The sequence below is a fragment of the Lucilia sericata genome, unplaced genomic scaffold, assembly GCF_015586225.1.
Source record: "Lucilia sericata isolate MDLA Ls3-8-SP2 unplaced genomic scaffold, ASM1558622v1 Contig000801F_arrow, whole genome shotgun sequence".
Taxonomy (NCBI): domain Eukaryota; kingdom Metazoa; phylum Arthropoda; class Insecta; order Diptera; family Calliphoridae; genus Lucilia; species Lucilia sericata.
The window spans coordinates 122,672-142,500 of record NW_023994793.1 but is presented as its reverse complement, the minus strand read 5'-3'; the positions used below and the strand labels follow the sequence as shown (position 1 = coordinate 142,500).

At 32.7% G+C, this 19,829-nt stretch overlaps 3 protein-coding genes across 3 annotated transcripts in view; 2 read left to right on the top strand and 1 right to left on the bottom strand.

Annotated features, from left to right (window-relative positions):
* LOC119608178 overlaps positions 1 to 19,829 on the bottom strand; it is a 63,581-nt gene that overhangs the window by 34,561 nt on the left and 9,191 nt on the right. The gene's annotated exons all lie outside the window — the stretch shown is intronic.
* Positions 9,791 to 13,307, top strand: LOC119608179 (2-succinylbenzoate--CoA ligase-like). Its single transcript, XM_037962491.1, has 2 exons — positions 9,791 to 9,910; positions 12,254 to 13,307. The coding sequence occupies exon 2, from the start codon at positions 12,392 to 12,394 to the stop codon at positions 12,815 to 12,817; it is 426 nt and encodes a 141-aa protein (XP_037818419.1). The 5' UTR covers positions 9,791 to 9,910; positions 12,254 to 12,391; the 3' UTR covers positions 12,818 to 13,307.
* LOC119608177 (luciferin 4-monooxygenase-like) lies at positions 13,610 to 16,586 on the top strand. Its single transcript, XM_037962489.1, has 4 exons — positions 13,610 to 14,008; positions 14,073 to 14,271; positions 14,334 to 14,453; positions 15,464 to 16,586. The coding sequence occupies exons 1-4, from the start codon at positions 13,648 to 13,650 to the stop codon at positions 16,452 to 16,454; spliced, it is 1,671 nt and encodes a 556-aa protein (XP_037818417.1). The 5' UTR covers positions 13,610 to 13,647; the 3' UTR covers positions 16,455 to 16,586.

Here is a 19,829-nt window from a genome sequence, read left to right as displayed (position 1 = left end):
GAATTTTATCTAATAATTTTGATCAAACTCAGCAAAGATTAGTTTTTCATTTTAGTTGTTAATCATCTTCCCTTCAGCTCATCTATAGATAGAAGATCTTAGGATTCGGCCTGCTAGAAGATCTACATCTTATTGACAGATCAATTTATGACATCAAGTTGTCAAATCAGAAGCCCACATGAAATAAAGTGTTAAAGTTGCAACCTCTCTATAACCCCAAAAGAACTAGTCACGTAACTAGTTCTGTTTCAATTTCTTTATATTTCGATTATTTCTTGACAATTTATCCCCAAGTAGACCATCACTGTAAAAATTCTCCTGTTTATATTAAGTTGTAGTATGACAATCAATCTTTATTCTAATGGAACCAGTTATGTAACTAGTTATGAATAATTTTTGAGAGCCAATATTAAGTAATCAATTACTTAATACTTTTTTACAACTCTAATATGCACTTAAACTAGCAGAGAAAATCCATTTTAAAAAAATATGCCTTCTTTTGTTTTATTACTTAGTTTTATTTATGCGAAATATTTATGAGATTTTTTTTGTTAAAAAATTTGTTTTACGGTTACGTCACGCTATTGTAAACATTAAAAAAATTATAATAAAAAAAAACAAAACAATGGGTTAACAGGGTATTTAAACTGGGACTGATTTTTAAATTTCAATTTAGATAAGGAAACTTTGATTCTACCAATAGTACTTAGGTACCTTCAACTATACCTAACAAGTTGGACGGACGGAATAGCTGAATCGTATTAAAGGGTTACTACGAATAATATGTATGTATGTATGTCGATGGAGAAAATTTGCTTCAAACTTATTTCCCAAAAACACTTTTTTCGCTACTCCCTTTCTTTTTGCTTCCACTGAAAATGAATTTGTGTGGTACACATGTTTTAATATTTGGTACTTCTAGTCTTTTTTGCAGTTGTTAAGTTAGTTTTTCATTGCACTTTGTCGGTTTTTTTTTGGCTTGTGTAACTAAACAATTTTTTTGGAATATTTAATTTCTTTTGCAATCCACTATATATTAAAATTTTACTGGTATATAGTTTACTTTTGATAATACACTATAATGGATCGTATATACAAAATTTTATAGTTTACAACACTTACTATACCAACCATCATAGTTAACTTATGTAAGTATATAAATAAAAAGAAATAATAGAAAAGCACTACCAAAAGCAAATTAGATCTAATGGGTTTGTTTAAATAGTTAATATTTGACTAGAGTATAGTCTAGACTATAGACTAGACTATAGACTAGACTATAGACTAGACTATACTAGACTACAGACTAGACTTAGACTAGACTATAGACTAGACTATAGACTAGACTATAGACTAGACTATAGACTAGACTATAGACTAGACTATAGACTAGACTATAGACTAGACTATAGACTAGACTATAGACTAGACTATAGACTAGACTATAGACTAGACTAAGACTAGACTTAGACTAGACTAGACTAGACTATAGACTAGACTACAGACTAGACTATAGACTAGACTATAGACGACTATAGACTAGACTAGACTAGACTATAGACTACTATAGACTAGACTATAGACTAGACTAGACTAGACTATAGACTAGACTATAGACTAGACTATAGACTAGACTATAGACTAGACTATAGACTAGACTATAGACTAGACTATAGACTAGACTATAGACTAGACTATAGACTAGACTATAGACTAGACTATAGACTAGACTATAGACTAGACTATAGACTAGACTATAGACTAGACTATAGACTAGACTATAGACTAGACATAGACTAGACTATAGACTAGACTATAGACTAGACTATAGACTAGACTATAGACTAGACTATAGACTAGACTATAGACTAGACTATAGACTAGACTATAGACTAGACTATAGACTAGACTATAGACTAGACTATAGACTAGACTATAGACTAGACTATAGACTAGACTATAGACTAGACTATAGACTAGACTATAGACAGACTATAGACTAGACTAGAGACTAGACTATAGACTAGACTATAGACTAGACTATAGACTAGACTATAGACTAGACTATAGACTAGACTATAGACTAGACTATAGACTAGACTATAGACTAGACTATAGACTAGACTATAGACTAGACTATAGACTAGACTATAGACTAGACTATAGACTAGACTATAGACTAGACTATAGACTAGACATAGACTAACTATATAGACTAGAGACTAGACTATAGACTAGACTATAGACTAGACTATAGACTAGACTATACTAGACTATAGACTAGACTATAGACTAGACTATAGACTAGACTATAGACTAGACTATAGACTAGACTATAGACTAGACTATAGACTAGACTATAGACTAGACTATAGACTAGACTATAGACTAGACTATAGACTAGACTATAGACTAGACTAAGACTAGACTATAGACTAGACTATAGACTAGACTATAGACTAGACTATAGACTAGACTATAGACTAGACTATAGACTAGACTATAGACTACTATAGACTAGAATATAGACTAGATTATAGACTAGACTACTAGACTATAGACTAGACTATAGACTAGACTTAGAATAGACTATAGACTAGACTATAGACTAGACTATAGACTCTATAGACTAGACTATAGACTAGACTATAGACTAGACTATAGACTAGACTATAGACTAGACTATAGACTAGACTATAGACTAGACTATAGACTAGACTATAGACTATACTGACTAGACTATAGACTAGACTATAGACTAGACTATAGACTAGACTATAGACTAGACTATAGACTAGACTATAGACTAGACTATAGACTAGACTATAGACTAGACTATAGACTAGACTATAGACTAGACTATAGACTAGACTATAGACTAACTATAGACTAGACTATAGACTAGACTATAGACTAGACTATAGACTAGACTATAGAAGACTATAGACTATAGACTAGACTATAGACTAGACTATAGACTAGACTATAGACTACTATAGACTAGACTATAGACTAGACTATAGACTAGACTATAGACTACTATAGACTAGACTATAGACTAGACTATAGACTAGACTATACTAGACTATAGACTAGACTATAGACTAGACTATAGACTAGACTATAGACTAGACTAGACTAGACTATAGACTAGACTATAGACTAGACTATAGACTAGACTATAGACTAGACTATAGACTAGACTATAGACTAGACTATAGACTAGACTATAGACTAGACTATAGACTAGACTATAGACTAGACTATAGACTAGACTATAGACTAGACTATAGACTAGACTATAGACTAGACTATAGACTAGACTATAGACTAGACTATAGACTAGACTATAGACTATACGATAGACTAGACTATAGACTAGACTATAGACTAGACTATAGACTAGACTATAGACTAGACTATAGACTAGACTATAGACTAGACTATAGACTAGACTATAGACTAGACTATAGACTAGACTATAGACTAGACTATAGACTAGACTAGACTAGACTATAGACTAGACTATAGACTAGACTATATAGACTATAGACTAGACTATAGACTAGACTATAGACTAGACTATAGACTAGACTATAGACTAGACTATAGACTAGACTATAGATAGACTATAGACTAGACTATAGACTCTATAGACTAGACTATAGACTAGACTATAGACTAGACTATAGACTAGACTATAGACTACTATAGACTAGACTATAGACTAGACTATAGACTAGACTATAGACTAGACTATAGACTAGACTATAGACTAGACTATAGACTAGACTATAGACTAGACTATAGACTAGACTATAGACTACTATAGACTAGACTATAGACTAGACTATAGACTAGACTATAGACTAGACTATAGACTAGACTATAGACTAGACTATAGACTAGACTATAGACTAGACTATAGACTAGACTATAGACTAGACTATAGACTAGACTATAGATTAGACTATAGACTAGACTATAGACTAGACTATAGACTAGACTATAGACTAGACTATAGACTAGACTATAGACTAGACTATAGACTAGACTATAGACTAGACTATAGACTAGACTATAGACTATAGACTTTAGTAAATATATATATAGTAAATATATTATAGAAATATCTATAAAAATATAAAGTTTATTAAAAACCACAACTAATGATCCTTAAAGATCTTTAAAAAGCATTATTCTTACACTAATTTATTAACAAATTAAATCACTTTCAATTCGTTTCCAACTGCAGTTAATTTGTCATGGTTTCTTTGTTAGTTGTGTTTTTTGTTTGCTCTCAACTCATTTACAATGCTGAATGAAATACAAACTACTAACATCTTGTTTTAGCTGTTTTTGTTGTTGTTGTGTTTTTCTAGTAAACAAATGCGGAAGCGTTTTCATTTTTCATATTTAAGAAGAGTTGTGTGTTCTTTGTCTAGAACGACATTTAGTAGCGTTGCGTCTTTGAAGTTTGTAATGAAGTTTGATATATTACGTTGCTGTTAATGTGTTGTCATTATATCACTGTAATTATGTAGCAAGTTTATTTGTCTATATGCAACATTTGTGTGTGTTTTTTCAAAACAACATAAACAAATATCACATAATTAACATAAAATAATGAAAATGATTCACGGGTTGTTGCTTCAACTAACTTATTTGTTGCGAGATCTGTTATGGTACATTTTAGCGCAGTGTGTTACTAATGTAATGTGAAGTAGTAGTTTTTTGTCTTTTTCGAAAAATGTATTATATTTCTTAAAATAAAGTTAGGGAAATTAAATGTTGCGATATTAATTGCGAGTGAAATGTAGTGTAGTAAGTTTGAAGGTGGTAAGAGAAAACTAGATTTGTTAGTTAAATTTCCTGTTTTAAACTTTTAAACATTGCTGTTTAAAGAGAAAATATTATAGATACTTAAACTGAAAGAGAAGCCAATAGCAAATATGTATTCGTTTAAGAATGATTTTTTTTTAAATTTTTATTGCTAATAATTAACTGTACAAAACACATACATCAAAATAACTTTTCTTTGTTATCTCGAATATAAATATTTAGTGTCAAATGGCTTGCATTAATTTTATCAATGAAAAGTATTTTATAGTTCTAATTTAAAATCTATAAAAACTAATACAAAACAAAAACTTGAAATCAAAATTAGATTATAAAATAACAAACTTAAAGTTCATTAAAAACAAATACTTATCTACAAAACCAAGTACACATGGACCCCGCCCACCTGTCTTCTTATGTTTTTAAGTTTTCTTTTTAAAAGATGATAAGCTTTAATGCTTATCATCTTTTTAATTTCCTTAAATCATAAAACTAGGCAGAACTTATATGTTTAAATTTTAAAATTTAGCTTAATCATTCAATTTGTTATTTTACTGATAGTAAAATCTTTTTACTTATCTTTTAGAACGCACTCAAATATAAAGTACCTACCTCAACATTTACTGTTTTAATGAGTTGAAAACAAATTTTAATGAAAACCAAATTTTATGAATAAATAAATAACCTTTAATATGTAGTGTAAATAGAACAACACGTTTATTTAGTTATCGGATTAAATTCAAAATAGAATTTGGAAGTTTCCATTAATATTGATAAGAAATAAGAAGTGTGTATAAATAAATAAAACTGTACAAAACTATTATGTACACTCAAGCAAAAATGTTGATACATAATTTGCTATTATTAGAAAATGTAATGGACATTTCTAAAACAGCTACTGAACTAGAACTGAACTAGAACTGAAGTAGAACTGAACTAAAACTGAACTAGAACTTGAACTAGAACTGAACTAGAAATGAACTAGAACTGAACTAGAAATGAACTAGAACTGAACTAAAACTGAACTAGAACTGAACTAGAACTGAACTAGAACTGAACTAGAAACTGAACTAGAACTGAACTAGAACTGAACTAGAACTGAACTAGAACTGAACTAGAACTGAACTAGAACTGAACTAGAACTGAACTAGAACTGAACTAGAACTGAACTAGAACTGAACTAGAACTGAACTAGAACTGAACTAGAACTGAACTAGAACTGAACTAGAACTGAACTAGAACTGAACTAGAACTGAACTAGAACTGAACTAGAACTGAACTAGAACTGAACTGAACTAGAACTGAACTAGAACTGAACTAGAACTGAACTAGAACTGAACTAAACTAACTGAACTAGAACTGAACTAGAACTGAACTAGAACTGAACTAGAACTGAACTAGAACTGAACTAGAACTGAACTAGAACTGACTAGAACTGAACTAGAACTGAACTAGAACTGAACTAGAACTGAACTAGAACTGAACTAGAACTGAACTAGAACTGAACTAGAACTGAACTAGAACTGAACTAGAACTGAACTAGAACTGAACTAGAACTGAACTAGAACTGAACTAGAACTGAACTAGAACTGAACTAGAACTGAACTAGAACTGAACTAGAACTGAACTAGAACTGAACTAGAACTGAACTAGAACTGAACTAGAACTGAACTAGAACTGAACTAGAACTGAACTAGAACTGAACTAGAACTGAACTAGAACTGAACTAGAACTGAACTAGAACTGAACTAGAACTGAACTAGAACTGAACTAGAACTGAACTAGAACTGAACTAGAACTGAACTAGAACTGAACTAGAACTGAACTAGAACTGAACTAGAACTGAACTAGAACTGAACTAGAACTGAACTAGAACTGAACTACAACTGAACTAGAACTGAACTAGAACTGAACTAGAACTGAACTAGAACTGAACTAGAACTGAACTAGAAGAACTGAACTAGAACTGAACTAGAACTGAACTAAAACTGAACTACACTGAACTAGAACTGAACTAGAACTGAACTAGAACTGAACTAGAACTGAACTAGAACTGAACTAGAACTGAACTAGAACTGAACTAGAACTGAACTAGAACTGAACTAGAACTGAACTAGAACTGAACTAGAACTGAACTAGAACTGAACTAGAACTGAACTAGAACTAGAACTGAACTAGAACTGAACTAGAACTGAACTGGAACTGAACTGGAACTGAACTAGAACTGAACTGGAACTGAACTGGAACTGAACTAGAACTGAACTAGAACTGAACTAGAACTGAACTAGAACTGAACTAGAACTGAACTAGAACTGACTAGAACTGAACTAGAACTGAACTAGAACTAGAACTGAACTAGAACTGAACTAGAACTGAACTAGAACTGAACTAGAACTGAACTAGAACTGAACTAGAACTGAACTAGAACTGAACTAGAACTGAACTAGAACTGAACTAAACTGAACTACTGAACTAGAACTGAACAAGAACTGAACTAGAACTGAACTAGAACTGAACTAGAACTGAACTAGAACTTAACTAGAACTGAACTAGAACTGAACTAGAACTAGAACTGAACTAGAACTGAACTAGAACTGAACTAGAACTGAACTAGAACTGAACTAGAACTGAACTAGAACTGAACTAGAACTGAACTAGAACTGAACTAGAACTGAACTAGAACTGAACTAGAACTGAACTAGAACTGAACTAGAACTGAACTAGAACTGAACTAGAACTGAACTAGAACTGAACTAGAACTGAACTAGAACTGAACTAGAACTGAACTAGAATTGAACTAGAACTGAACTAGAACTGAACTAGAACTGAACTAGAACTGAACTAGAACTGAACTAGAACTGACTAGAACTGAACTAGAACTGAACTAGAACTGAACTAGAACTGAACTAGAACTGAACTAGAACTGAACTAGAACTGAACTAGAACTGAACTAGAACTGAACTAGAACTGAACTAGAACTGAACTAGAACTGAACTAGAACTGAACTAGAACTGAACTAGAACTGAACTAGAACTGAACTAGAACTGAACTAGAACTGAACTAGAACTGAACTAGAACTGAACTAGAACTGAACTAGAACTGAACTAGAACTGAACTAGAACTGAACTAGAACTGAACTAGAACTGAACTAGAACTGAACTAGAACTGAACTAGACTGAACTAGAACTGAACTAGAACTGAACTAGAACTGAACTAGAACTGAACTAGAACTGAACTAGAACTGAACTAACTGAACTAGAACTGAACTAGAACTGAACTAGAACTGAACTAGAACTGACTAGAACTGAATAGAACTGAACTAAAACTGAACTAGAACTGAACTAGAACTGAACTAGAACTGAACTAGAACTGAACTACAACTGAACTAGAACTGAACTAGAACTGAACTAGAACTGAACTAGAACTGAACTAGAACTGAACTAGAACTGACTAGAACTGAACTAGAACTGAACTAGAACTGAACTAGAACTGAACTAGAACTGAACTAGAACTGAACTAGAACTGAACTAGAACTAGAACTGAACTAGAACTGAACTAGAACTGAACTAGAACTGAACTAGAACTGAACTAGAACTGACTAGAACTGAACTAGAACTGAACTAGAACTGAACTAGAACTGAACTAGAACTGAACTAGAACTGAACTAGAACTGAACTAGAACTGAACTAGAACTGAACTAGAACTGAACTAGAACTGAACTAGACTGAACTAGAACTGAACTAGAACTGAACTAGAACTGAACTAGAACTGAACTAGAACTGAACTAGAACTGAACTAGAACTGAACTAGAACGAACTAGAACTGAACTAGAACTGAACTAGAACTGAACTAGAACTGAACTAGAACTGAACTAGAACTGAACTAGAACTAACTAGGAACTAGAACTGAACTAGAACTGAACTAGAACTGAACTAGAACTGAACTAGAACTGAACTAGAACTGAACTTATCTAGACTATAAACTTTATCGAAAGTTTTTAATAAATAATAAAAAAAACAAATAATATTTATTTTTACTAACATTTTATCTTGAGTGTATTGCTATCTCACAATTCGCCACCGTGTTATTTAAATATTTTTGTTAATCTAATAACAACAAACAATTTTAATCGGCAATAGATTGTATTACAACACAATTTGTTTTTATTTTTTAAATATTGTAATTGATAATACAATTCAGTACAGAGAGCCCAAAATAAGCCATTTACTTAGTTGTACTTAAACATTGAAAGCGATAAAATGTCTCTTTCCGCGGTTGTTTGTGAAACCTATTACGATGAAAACACTAAGACCTGGTATGGTCCTAAACAAAAAGACTTTTATGGACCTGATATGACATTGGGTGATGCGATTATTTCTGTATTACATCAAAATCGCAAAAAAGTATTACAATATGTAGACAACACTAGGGAGGAGTTAACGGGAGAGCAGTTGCTGAAGAATGCCTTGAGTATTTGTAAAACATTTGTTAAATTGGGCGTACAACCCAGAGATGTTATGGGTTTATATGCCACCAATTCTCATTACTTGTCATCGATAGTATTGGCCGTTTGGTTGAGTGGTGCCGCTATAAATGCTGTTTATGATTTATTTGATCAAGGTAATTCTTGTTTAGCAGAGTAATAAAACAAATGTAAACATTTCATAATCTTTTGTTATATTTTCAGGCGAATTGGAAGTTATTTATAAGGTACACGTCCTAAATTTATTTTCTGTGATGTGGCCAATTATCAGGCAGCCGTAAATGTTAATAAAAATTTGAATTTAAATGCAGGCATTTATATTGTAAATGGTGAAGTGGCAATCTACCTACCCAATATTAAAGAATTAATAGGTGATTATAGTTATGAGGAATTGGAAGAATTTGTGTAAGTTTAAAGGAGATTTTTATTATAAAATGTCATTTACAGTTTCGTATACAATTATTTTAGACCACCCTGCTCGAATATAGATGGCGATTATAGTGCGGCAATTACATGTTCGTCAGGCACTACAGGTCCTCCCAAAGGTGTCTGCATGTCTCATAAGGCGATATTGAATCAAAGATTACAGTAAGTATTAAGAGAACTTTATTCTATCATTTACATGCAGGGTCAAAGGTCGTGTTCAGATCTAGTTCAGTTTAAGTTCAGTTCTAGTTCAGTTCCAGTTCAGTTCTAGATCAGTTCTAGTTCTAGTTCAGTTCTAGTTCAGTTCTAGTTCAGTTCTAGTTCAGTTCTAGTCAGTTCTAGTTCAGTTCTAGTTCAGTTCTAGTTCAGTTCTAGTTCAGTTCTAGTTCAGTTCTAGTTCAGATCTAGTTCAGTTCTAGTTCAGTTCTAGTTCAGTTCTAGCTCAGTTCTAGTTCAGTTCTAGTTCAGTTCTAGTTCAGTTCTAGTTCAGTTCTAGTTCAGTTCTGGTTCAGTTCTAGTTCAGTTCTAGTTCAGTTCTAGTTCAGTTCTAGTTCAGTTCTAGTTCAGTTCTAGTTTAGTTCTAGTTCAGTTCTAGTTCAGTTCTAGTTCAGTTCTAGTTCAGTTCTAGTTCAGTTCTAGTTCAGTTCTAGTTCAGTTCTAGTTCAGTTCTAGTTCAGTTCTAGTTCAGTTCTAGTTCAGTTCTAGTTCAGTTCTAGTTCAGTTCTAGTTCAGTTCTAGTTCAGTTCTAGTTCAGTTCTAGTGTTCTAGTTTAGTTCTAGTTTAGTTCTAGTTCAGTTCTAGTTCAGTTCTAGTTCAGTTCTAGTTCAGTTCTAGTTCAGTTCTAGTTCAGTTCTAGTTCAGTTCTAGTTCAGTTCTAGTTCAGTTCTAGTTCAGTTCTAGTTCAGTTCTAGTTCAGTTCTAGTTCAGTTCTAGTTCAGTTCTAGTTCAGTTCTAGTTCAGTTCTAGTTCAGTTCTAGTTCAGTTCTAGTTCAGTTCTAGTTCAGTTCTAGTTCAGTTCTAGTTCAGTTCTAGTTCAGTTCTAGTTCAGTTCTAGTTCAGTTCTAGTTTAGTTCTAGTTCAGTACTAGTTCAGTTCTAGTTTAGTTCTAGTTCAGTCTTAGTTCAGTTCTAGTTCAGTTCTAGTTCAGTTCTAGTTTAGTTCTAGTTTAGTTCTAGTCTAGTTCAGTTCTAGTTCAGTTCTAGTTCAGTTCTAGTTCAGTTCTAGTTCAGTTCTAGTTCAGTTCTAGTTCAGTTCTAGTTCAGTTCTAGTTCAGTTCTAGTTCAGTTCTAGTTCAGTTCTAGTTCAGTTCTAGTTCAGTTCTAGTTCAGTTCTAGTTCAGTTCTAGTTCAGTTCTAGTTCAGTTCTAGTTCAGTTCTAGTTCAGTTCTAGTTCAGTTCTAGTTCAGTTCTAGTTCAGTTCTAGTTCAGTTCTAGTTTAGTTCTAGTTTAGTTCTAGTTCAGTTCTAGTTCAGTTCTAGTTCAGTTCTAGTTCAGTTCTAGTTCAGTTCTAGTTCAGTTCTAGTTCAGTTCTAGTTCAGTTCTAGTTCAGTTCTAGTTCAGTTCTAGTTCAGTTCTAGTTCAGTTCTAGTTCAGTTCTAGTTCAGTTCTAGTTCAGTTCTAGTTCAGTTCTAGTTCAGTTCTAGTTCAGTTCTAGTTCAGTTCTAGTTCAGTTCTAGTTCGGTTCTAGTTCAGTTCTAGTTCAGTTCTAGTTCAGTTCTAGTTCAGTTCTAGTTCAGTTCTAGTTCAGTTCTAGTTCAGTTCTAGTTCAGTTCTAGTTCAGTTCTAGTTTAGTTCTAGTTCAGTTCTAGTTTAGTTCTAGTTCAGTTCTAGTTCAGTTCTAGTTCAGTTCTAGTTCAGTTCTAGTTCAGTTTAGTTCAGTTCTAGTTCAGTTCTAGTTTAGTTCTAGTTTAGTTCTAGTTCTAGTTCAGTTCTAGTTCAGTTCTAGTTCAGTTCTAGTTCAGTTCTAGTTCAGTTCTAGTTCAGTTCTAGTTCAGTTCTAGTTCAGTTCTAGTTCAGTTCTAGTTCATAGTTCAGTTCTAGATCAGTTCTAGTTCAGTTCTAGTTCAGTTCTAGTTCAGTTCTAGTTCAGTTCTAGTTCAGTTCTAGTTCAGTTCTAGTTCAGTTCTAGTTCAGTTCTAGTTCAGTTCTAGTTCAGTTCTAGTTCAGTTCTAGTTCAGTTCTAGTTCAGTTCTAGTTCAGTTCTAGTTCAGTTCTAGTTCAGATCTAGTTCAGTTCTAGTTCAGATCTAGTTCAGTTCTAGTTCAGTTCTAGTTCAGTTCTAGTTCAGTTCTAGTTCAGTTCTAGTTCAGTTCTAGTTCAGTTCTAGTTCAGTCTAGTTCAGTTCTAGTTCAGTTCTAGTTCAGTTCCAGTTCAGTTCTAGTTCAGTTCTAGTTCAGTTCTAGTTCAGTTCTAGTTCAGTTCTAGTTCAGTTCTAGTTCAGTTCTATTTCAGTTCTAGTTCTAATTAAGTTCTTCAAATTCTAATTCTGAAACATTTCTTTTCTTAGCCACACCCTCAGTACCGACTCGGTTGCCTTTTCGTTCAGCTCGATCTATTGGGTTTCTGGCTTTGGACTTTGAAGGAATCGCTTTTACGTGGTTGCTTGCGTATCGTAACCACCAAGCCCTTTACACCCGACTACTTTATGGATTTGGTAAAGCGTCATCAGGTGACTCATGTTATTATTAGTACCGTAAATATGACTGAAATCGCACTTTTAAATAAACCAGAGTGGAAGGATTGCATGAAATCCATAGATACCATGCTCTGTGGTGGTTCAAAAGTACCTAAAGTTACTTATGAAACTATTAATGCACTTTTAGATGATAACACAAAAAAACCTGGATTTGTGGTGGCATATGGCATGACCGAATTAGCTGCTTTACTCACCAATAACTATGTTTCATTGGGCCGTGGTCTCAATGGATCCGATGGCAAACTGTTGCCTAATAAAGTTGTGCGAATTCTAGATAAAGATGGCAATGCTTTGGGCATTAATGAGCACGGTGAAATACACATTAAATTCCGTTACAATTGGTTGGGTTATATGAATAACCAGGCGGGCCTTTGAAAAGGTTTTCAAAGATCAATGGTTTTCAACTGGTGATGTGGGCTATTTCGATGAACAGGGCTTTTTGCATATTTGTGCCCGTGATCAAGATGTCTATAAGTCCTATAATATTCACATTTACCCTGAGAAGATTGAAAATGTCATCTTAAGAATTCCCGGTGTACAAGAGGTCTGTGTCTTTGGCATTCCCCATCTTGTATATACCAATGTCTCGGCCTGTGCTGTGGTACGTGCCAAAAATTCTGAAGGTGAACAGTTAACTGAAGATTTGATTAAGAAGGTGGTGAGTGAGGAACTGTTGGAATACTATCATTTGCGTGGTGGTGTTTATTTCTTTGATACTCTACCCAAAACGGGCTCCGATAAAATTAAGAGAAGTCACATACGTGATCTTGTTATCAAAGATATGAATATTAAATTTGATTAAAATTGTGTTTTTTAGAGTTTATTATACTTTTATTTTAGAAAGTGCTACTGTTTTTGTAGATAAATATGCATGTACATTGTACAAGTTTAAAATTGTTTAAATAAATCAATTTATATTAAATTTTTATTTATAAACAAATTGTAGTTTTTATTTTACTAGTTATTAAAAATAATTTTAATTGTCATTGTCACGAGTAAAAAATATTGCTTTCTCATAATTCGCAATAGTTTTATTTAAACAATTGTTTTAATCAAACAACAACAAAATAATCTTAATCGGCAATTGAGTTTTTTTTTTCAAAAATTCTTTTATTCTTTTTAAATTTTCTATTTGATAAGAACAATCTGTCCAAAAACCCAAAATTTGTCATTTTAGTTGCACTTAAAACACTGAAACCGTAAAGATGTCTCTTTCCGCTGTTGTCTGCGAAACTTATTACGATGAAAACACTAAGACCTGGTATGGTCCCAAACAAAAGGACTTTTATGGACCTGATATGACTTTGGGTGATGCTATTATTACAGTATTGCAACAGAATCGTAAAAAAGTATTACAATATGTAGACAACACTGGGGAAGAGTTAACGGGAGAACAGTTGCTGAAGAATGCCTTGAGTATTTGTAAAACATTTGTTAAATTGGGTGTACAGCCCAGAGATGTTATGGGTTTATATGCCACCAATTCTCATTACTTGTCATCGATTATATTGGCCGTTTGGTTGAGTGGTGCCGCTATAAATGCTGTTTTTGATCTATTTGATCAAGGTATTTTTTTTGTTGGCGGTGTTATGTAACAAATGCAAACGTTTCATAACCATTTTCTTTTCAGCTGAATTGGAAGTTATTTATAAGGTAACACGTCCTAAATTTATTTTTTGTGATGTGGCCAATTATCAGGCAGCTGTAAATGTTAATGAAAATCTGAATTTAAATGCTCGCATTTATATTGTGAATGGTGAGGTTGCAAATCTACCCAATGTTAAAGAATTATTGGGCGATTATAGTGATGAGGAATTGGAAGAATTTGTGTAAGTTTAAAAGGGATTTTCACAGAAAATTGTTGCTTATAGTTTGTATACAATTGCTATAGACCTCCCTGCTCGAATATAGATGGTGATTATAGTGCGGCAATTAGTTGTTCCTCGGGCACTACAGGACCTCCCAAAGGTGTATGCATGTCTCATAAGGCGGCCTTGAATCAAAGAGTATAGTAAGTATTATGAGAGCATTTCGATGGTTCAGTTAGTTCAGTTCTAGTTCAGTTCTAGTTCAGTTCTAGTTCAGTTCTAGTTCAGTTCTAGTTCAGTTCTAGTTCAGTTCTTGTTTTATTTCAGTTCTAGTTCTATTTCAGTTCTAGTTCTAGTTCAGTTCTAGTTCAGTTCTAGTTCAGTTCTAGTTTAGTTCTAGTTCAGCTCTAGTTCAGTTCTAGTTCAGTTCTAGTTCAGTTCTAGTTCAGTTCTAGTTCAGTTCTAGTTCAGTTCAAGTTCAGTTCTAGTTCAGTTCTAGTTCAGTTCTAGTTCAGTTCTAGTTCAGTTCTAGTTCAGTTCTAGTTCAGTTCTAGTTCAGTTCTAGTTCAGTTCTAGTTCAGTTCTAGTTCAGTTCTAGTTCAGTTCTAGTTCAGCTCTAGTTCAGTTCTAGTTCAGTTCTAGTTCAGTTCTAGTTCAGTTCTAGTTCAGTTATACTTCAGTTCTAGTTCAGTTCTAGTTCAGTTCTAGTTCAGTTCTAGTTCAGTTCTAGTTCTAGTTCAGTTCTAGTTCAGTTCTTGTTTTATTTCAGTTCTAGTTCTATTTCAGTTCTAGTTCTAGTTCTAGTTCAGTTCTAGTTCAGTTCTAGTTTAGTTCTAGTTCAGCTCTAGTTCAGTTCTAGTTCAGTTATACTTCAGTTCTAGTTCAGTTCTAGTTCAGTTCTAGTTCAGTTCTATTTCAGTTCTAGTTCAGTTCTAGTTCAGTTCTAGTTCAGTTCTAGTTCAGTTCTAGTTCAGTTCTAGTTCAGTTCTAGTTCAGTTCTAGTTCAGTTCTAGTTCAGTTCTAGTTCAGTTCTAGTTCAGTTCTAGTTCAGTTCTAGTTCAGTTCTAGTTCAGTTCTAGTTCAGTTCTAGTTCAGTTCTAGTTCAGTTCTAGTTCAGTTCTAGTTCAGTTCTAGTTCAGTTCTAGTTCAGTTCTAGTTCTAATTATGTTCTATTTCACTTCAAATTCAAATTCTGAAACATTTCTTTTCTTAGCCACACCCTCCGTACCGACTCGGTTGCCTTTTCCTTCAGCTCGATCTATTGGGTTTCTGGCTTTTGGACTTTGAAGGAATCACTTTTACGTGGTTGCTTGCGTATCGTCACCACCAAACCCTTTACACCCGACTATTTCATGGATGTGGTGAAGCGTCATCGGGTGACCCATATGATTAATAGTACCGTGAATATGACTGAAATCGCACTTTTAAATAAACCAGAATGGAAGGATTGCATGAAATCCATAGATACTATACTCTGTGGTGGTTCCAAAGTACCACAAGTTACTTATGAAACTATTAATGCTCTTGTAGATGATAATACGAAAAAACCTGGATTTGTGGTGGCCTATGGTATGACCGAGTTATCTGCTTTGCTCACGAATAATTATGTTTTATTGGGTCGTGGTCTCAAGGGTTCCGATGGCAAACTGTTGCCCAATAAGATAGTACGGATTCTAGATAAGGATGGCAAAGCTTTGGGCATTAATGAGCACGGTGAAATACACATTAAATTCCGTTATAATTGGTTGGGTTATATGAATAACCAGGAGGCCTTTGAAAAGGTTTTCAAAGATCAATGGTTCTCAACAGGAGATGTGGGCTATTTCGATGAACAGGGTTTTTTGCATATTTGTGCCCGCGATAAAGATGTCTATAAGTCATTCAATTTACATGTTTATCCTGAGAAAATAGAAAATGTCATCTTAAGAATTCCCGGTGTACAAGAGGTCTGTGTCTTTGGCATTCCCAATGTTTTGTATGCCAATGTCTCGGCCTGTGCTGTGGTACGTGCCAAAACTCCTGAGGGTGAAAAGTTAACTGAGGATTTGATTAAGAAGGTGGTGAGTGAGGAATTGCAGGAATACTATCACTTGCATGGTGGTGTTTATTTCTTTGATACTCTACCCAAAACGGGCTCCGATAAAATTAAGAGAAGTCACATACGTGATCTTGTTATCAAAGATATGAATGTTGATTTTGATTAGAAATGTGTTTATGTAATTTATGTGGAATTTTTTTGTTGATTTATTGGACTTTTATTTTAGAAAGTGCAAATATTTTTATGGAAAAAATGTACAAATTTTGAATTGTTTAAATAAATAAAGTTTTTATTTATTTATAAAAACTGTATTTTTTATTAAGTAAAATTCTTTGGCTTTGAAATGAATAGTAGTGTTAAAGTTTTTCGAGTATTTTGCAAGTTATTTGAACCTTTAAAAAGTTTTAGATCAAACTCTGTAAAAGCTTCTTTTCTGCTAAACCACTGTATAATTTTATTATCGATGTTATTTAGACTGAATTTTAAATCAGATTTTAAATTTCGCACTAATTTGAATTGCGTCAAATAAATAATTTATGGTAAATTTGATTTTAAGCAATTTAACACAGCTTTTAACCCAAATAAATTTAATGGTTTTTAAATAAATGCAGCGTATTTGGTATAAAATAAACTTAGTGTTAAAAATATTTGAAAAAAAAAAATCTAATTTGTCTCTGTCTTTAGTTGTTTAATAAAAGAAAAAACACCATTATTCAACATACTTTATTACTAACATTAATTGCATATAATTAAAAATAATTTTAGTTGTCATTATCACGAGTAAAAAATACAATCATTGGTTCATATTTTAATTTTGTCGCTTGCTTAGTAAGACTTTTTTTATCTGAGTTGAGCCCTCATTAACGTTGTGTCATTGTCATTTTATTGACCGAAAATGTTAATGTATTGAATAAGTATCTGTGTGTGTCTATGAGAGGAGAATGAGAGAGCTTTTAGCTTAAGTATGCTTTATATTTTCTATGAGTTGTTTTTTTTTGTAGATTTTTTGCAATTATTGTTGATTTAAAGTATTTATATTTTGAACTTGTTTTGTGGTAAGTCTGGTTAAACGACAACATTAAATGGTGTTTCTTGGCTTGTTTAACTTTGTTTGTTTTATTATCCGAATGGTACGCTACGTTTCTGAGAAGTTGGTTGGGAAGAATTGAATTTCAAAGCTAGAAGATTGATTGGCAATGGATCATATTTGAAACAATAGTAGTACGGGAACTGACTAACTAACTAACTAACTAACTACTAACTAACTAACTAACTAACTACTAACTAACAACTAACTAACTAACTAACTAACTACTAACTAACTAACTAACTAACTAACTAACTAACTAACTAACTAACTAACTAACTAACTAACTAACTAACTAACTAACTAACTAACTAACTAACTAACTAACTAACTAACTAACTAACTAACTAACTAACTAACTAACTAACTAACTAACTAACTAACTAACTACTAACTAACTAACTAACTAACTAACTAACTAACTAACTAACTACTAACTAACTAACTAACTAACTAACTAACTAACTAACTAACTAACTAACTAACTAACTAACTAACTAACTAACTAACTAACTAACTAACTAACTAACTAACTAACTAACTAACTAACTACTAACTAACTAACTACTAACTAACTAACTAACTAACTAACTAACTAACTAACTAACTAACTAACTAACTAACTAACTAACTAACTAACTAACTAACTACTAAACTAACTAACTACTAACTAACTACTAACTAACTAACTAACTAACTAACTAACTAACTAACTAACTAACTAACTAACTAACTAACTAACTAACTAACTAACTAACTAACTAACTAACTAACTAACTAACTACTAACTAACTAACTAACTAACTAACTAACTAACTAACTAACTAACTAACTAACTAACTAACTAACTAACTAACTAACTAACTAACTAACTAACTAACTACTAACTAACTAACTAACTAACTAACTAACTAACTACTAACTAACTAACTAACTAACTAACTAACTAACTAACTAACTAACTAACTACTAACTAACTACTAACTAACTAACTAACTAACTAACTACTAACTAACTAACTAACTAACTAACTAACTAACTAACTAACTAACTAACTAACTACTAACTAACTAACTAACTAACTAACTAACTAACTAACTAACTAACTAACTAACTAACTAACTAACTAACTAACTAACTAACTAACTAACTAACTAACTAACTAACTAACTAACTAACTACTAACTAACTAACTAACTAACTAACTAACTAACTAACTAACTAACTAACTAACACTAACTAACTAACTAACTAACTACTAACTACTACTAACTAACTAACTAACTAACTAACTAACTAACTAACTAGTTCAGTTCTAGTTCAGTTCTAGTTCAGTTCTAGTTCAGTTCTAGTTCAGTTCTACTTTCAGTTCTACTTCAGTTCTAGTTCAGTTCTAGTTCAGTTCTAGTTCAGTTCTAGTTCAGTTCTAGTTCAGTTCTAGTTCAGTTCTAGTTCAGTTCTAGTTCAGTTCTAGTTCAGTTCTAGTTCAGTTCTAGTTCAGTTCTAGTTCAGTTCTAGTTCAGTTCTAGTTCAGTTCTAGTTCAGTTCTAGTTCAGTTCTAGTTCAGTTCTAGTTCAGTTCTAGTTCAGTTCTAGTTCAGTTCTAGTTCAGTTCTAGTTCAGTTCTAGTTCAGTTCTAGTTCAGTTCTAGTTCAGTTCTAGTTCAGTAGTTCAGTTCTAGTTCAGTTTCTAGTTCAGTTCTAGTTCAGTTCTAGTTCAGTTCTAGTTCAGTTCTAGTTCAGTTCTAGTTCAGTTCTAGTTCAGTTCTAGTTCAGTTCTAGTTCAGTTCTAGTTCAGTTCTAGTTCAGTTCTAGTTCAGTTCTAGTTCAGTTCTAGTTCAGTTCTAGTTCAGTTCTAGTTCAGTTCTAGTTCAGTTCTAGTTCAGTTCTAGTTCAGTTCTAGTTCAGTTCTAGTTCAGTTTCTAGTTCAGTTCTAGTTCAGTTCTAGTTCAGTTCTAGTTCAGTTCTAGTTCAGTTCTAGTTCAGTTCTAGTTCGTCTAGTTCAGTTCTAGTTCAGTTCTAGTTCAGTTCTAGTTCAGTTCTAGTTCAGTTCTAGTTCAGTTCTAGTTCAGTTCTAGTTCAGTTCTAGTTCAGTTCTAGTTCAGTTCTAGTTCAGTTCTAGTTCAGTTCTAGTTCAGTTCTAGTTCAGTTCAGTTCAGTTAGTTCAGTTCTAGTTCAGTTCTAGTTCAGTTCTAGTTCAGTTCTAGTTCAGTTCTAGTTCAGTTCTAGTTCAGTTCTAGTTCAGTTCTAGTTCAGTTCTAGTTCAGTTCTAGTTCAGTTCTAGTTCAGTTCTAGTTCAGTTCTAGTTCAGTTCTAGTTCAGTTCTAGTTCAGTTCTAGTTCAGTTCTAGTTCAGTCTAGTTCAGTTCTAGTTTCAGTTCTAGTTCAGTTCTAGTTCAGTTCTAGTTCAGTTCTAGTTCAGTTTCTAGTTCAGTTCTAGTTCAGTTCGAGTTCAGT